This window comes from Cryptomeria japonica, chromosome 5, assembly GCF_030272615.1.
Source record: "Cryptomeria japonica chromosome 5, Sugi_1.0, whole genome shotgun sequence".
Classification (NCBI taxonomy): domain Eukaryota; kingdom Viridiplantae; phylum Streptophyta; class Pinopsida; order Cupressales; family Cupressaceae; genus Cryptomeria; species Cryptomeria japonica.
The window spans coordinates 672,841,714-672,844,777 of record NC_081409.1 but is presented as its reverse complement, the minus strand read 5'-3'; the positions used below and the strand labels follow the sequence as shown (position 1 = coordinate 672,844,777).

The 3,064-nt window shown below is 35.7% G+C and overlaps 1 protein-coding gene across 1 annotated transcript; it reads right to left on the bottom strand.

Annotated features, from left to right (window-relative positions):
• Positions 1-345: 345 nt before the first annotated feature.
• LOC131039502 (uncharacterized) lies at positions 346-1,815 on the bottom strand. The gene is made up of 2 exons (XM_057972285.2): positions 1,442-1,815; positions 346-1,198 (listed from the first exon to the last, which is right to left on the bottom strand). Exons 1-2 carry the CDS (start codon positions 1,813-1,815, stop codon positions 346-348), a joined length of 1,227 nt encoding a protein of 408 aa, XP_057828268.2.
• Between the last annotated feature and the right edge of the window lie 1,249 nt (positions 1,816-3,064).

The following is a 3,064-nucleotide window of genomic DNA, read 5'->3' as shown; positions in this document are numbered from 1 at the left end:
TTATATATATCAAAGCAACCTTACATTTGTTCTTTATTGAACTGTTATGAAATGAAATGATAATCAAACTCTTAGAGAAATGTGTCATTGCTATTCAGGATTATCTGCTTTAAGCTTTTATGAGCTCATAGAATGTGGCACTAAGTGCATGATTAAAAATTTATACTACTCGGTTTTCTATACAGAAATGCAGACTCTTTTTAAGGGGAGTAAAATTTATTCTTGTGTAATAGCCAAAGGGATCTGATCAAAGCCTATTTTCCATCTAAAACCAGAAATTCTAAATTTGCAGAGTATTGATTAGAGATAGCTGAGTACATGATTAAAACCAGTAAGTTTTTCCCCTCAAACTTCCCACTTTCCCTGTATTTGGTTCACATTTCTGAATGAATATGTAAGTGCAATGCTCCCATCCATTCTTTTCAATACATATCTTTCCACTACAACATAACAGGCAAATTTTCCTTTCATCCCAGCACCACTGAATGATTTCTTCACTCCTACACCACTTCCTTGTTCTGATCCATCTCTACCTTGATCTGCCCTTATTTTGGCAATGATGGGCCAGCTAAGTTTCACACCAGTAGGATGTCCCCATTGATTTCCCACACCTTTAAACAAAACACTTCCATCATTATCTCTGATTTCCTCAATTGCCTCTTCTCCAAAAAGTAGCACTTCTTCTAGCTTGATTATTTTGTCCACATCAACATCTTTTCCTGTCATACCTTGAGTAGAGTATATTTCTTCCCAGTACTTTTCTAGATCCATCTTGTAGAAGGGAGACTCCATGAGCTGGAATTTAGGATCCTCCAATCTGGTACCCAATTCATTGATAAAGATAAAGGGGCAATACCACTCCCCAGCCATAACAACAGGGAGTCTTCTCTGTGACACAGAGAAATCAAAGTGAGGTAATTGTGCTCTAAGTTCAGTATTTTCCCCTCCAACATGAGCAAGCCGCCCATGTTTGCCACGCATGTCTTTGGCAACCACAGTCCAATTCTTCCTCCGCAGGAACATTGGAGGGAAAGCATCAGAATCTATGCACTTTGATGAGAATCCAAACTTCGTTGAGATTATCTGAATTTGTTGATTTGAGTTGGTGGGTTGCAAAGATCTGGGACAGATTTCTTTCACATATCTACAACAACAGAGTGTCACCATGTCTTCTTCAGTAGAGCATGTTTCCACTAACCTGTCCACACCATCAACGTCATATCAGGTAGTATTTGTATGATTGTTAAATTACCCATAAATACAGATTCAGTACTTCATGCAATAGATAATGTGAAGTTGTTGGATGATGAAATAATTTCCCATGTTATGCAATGTGTTGATCTACAAATATTGCTACTTAAATTGTAAACATTATTGTAAAACCCGGAGAGGAAACGTTCCTCACAAAGAACAGAGCACATAAAAGTAGCTTTTATTTTACCCCTTGTGTTTGCCTTCAGCACGCACGACATAGTAGCAGTGGGAGGAAATGGGTTGGCCCAAAACAGGAATAAAGTACACTCTATCCCATTCTGTTTGGGAGTTCTCTCCATCACTTGTACTGTATTGAATTGTTAAGCATTTGTCTTGGGGAAATGGCAATTCTCGCAGACAATTGCCTTTGCAGCATCCCCAACAGCAGGAGACAGATGAAGAGTTACCATTCTCGTCATGTTCATCTTCCTCAAGTAAGAGATATGCAGAGTACGGATCCGGAGACGGTGGGAATAGAAGAGGGCTCTGTTGTTGAGGCTTGCCAATTTTTGCAGCTACAGAAGCCTGCCTGTAGGCAGTTTTAGATATTGTGGAGTACATTAATTGATCAGATCACAGATCACAAAGATTATTTGGCAAATTTGGCATAGTTTCTAATTCATATAGGAATAGGCCTTTTTGAGGCATACCCGACCAAAAGTTAACCTACAACTCTGTGAGCAGACAGTTTCTGGAGATTCCATGTGAGTTCTTCATTAAGATAGTTGTTGTCAGATGAATAAGATACTGCAAGATAGCAGACTTTTAGGTTATCTTGGGCTGTAATGGCAATCTCATGGTTAATATACAAGCTCTTAGATCGAGAAGACAGTCTGACTAGAAATTCTTACTTTAAATTAATTTTGGGTAATTTTAAAACTGCAAATTGCTCAAGTATATATTAATAATTAAAGGGCTTTTGGACAGTTCAAGTGAGGAATTTTGAATGCAAAGAAATGTTTATCAAGGAAGAAAATAAAGATAGCTGAGGGTTTAGAAGATGATTTGTAAAAGGATTTGTTTTTTGTATTATGGTATGTTTGAAAAGGTTTTGGAAAAGGGAATAGGGTTTTCGATGTTAAGATAGGTGTTAGGTAGTGTGAAATAATGATGTGTAGATTTTGGTAGAAGGGACAAGTTGAGAAGTTTGAAAAATGAGTATTTTGGTCTTTGTGGTAAATCACTAGCTGTTACAGGTGGCAAAAATGAATTCATTCTGATAATTTTTAATTGTTAAGCAGAAAAATCAGTATTTTAGTCTTTGTGGTTAATCACTAGTTATTATAAGTAGCAAAAATGAACTCACTTTGATAATTTTAAATTGTTAGACAAAACACAATATTTTCTCTTTTGTTCCATGTTAAAACACATTCTATGTAGTTTTTAGTTTCTTCAGTTTTCTTAATTGTTGGACTTTCTATTGCTTTGTAAAGCTAGATTCTTTGGGTCTTAGAAGCTGAAATCAAAGCTGGTTCATGCTTGGCATAGGAGACTTAGCCCATTGTAATTATTGTTCGTAGTCTTAAATGAGATTGTTCTTACAATTGTTAGACTTTTTACTCACAATTGGGTTTCTTTGTGGTGTAATTGTGTTAATATTTGTGGTGATCTTGTAGATTTACAATGGGTGAACTCACAATAATGGTTCCCATTTTTTTGCCACTTTTGACACTGAGATGTACATTTTTAAAATAATCTTCAACTTCCGAGAACTATAACTTTTAAACTATTAAAAATTTGAAGATGATGTAAATTAGTGATTTCTAGCATTTTGTTTGTAGATTCTATATACATTTTTTTCAAATTTTTT

What these genes read in the sequence shown, in the direction of transcription:
- LOC131039502 (XM_057972285.2), bottom strand. Translation starts at nt 1,815, where the DNA reads ATGTACTCCACAATATCTAAAACTGCCTACAGGCAGGCTTCTGTAGCT. An exon ending in GCTGAAGGCAAACACAAGGG is followed by an intron (nt 1,199 to 1,441) that starts GTAAAATAAAAG and finishes TGGTGTGGACAG; the next exon opens with GTTAGTGGAAACATGCTCTA.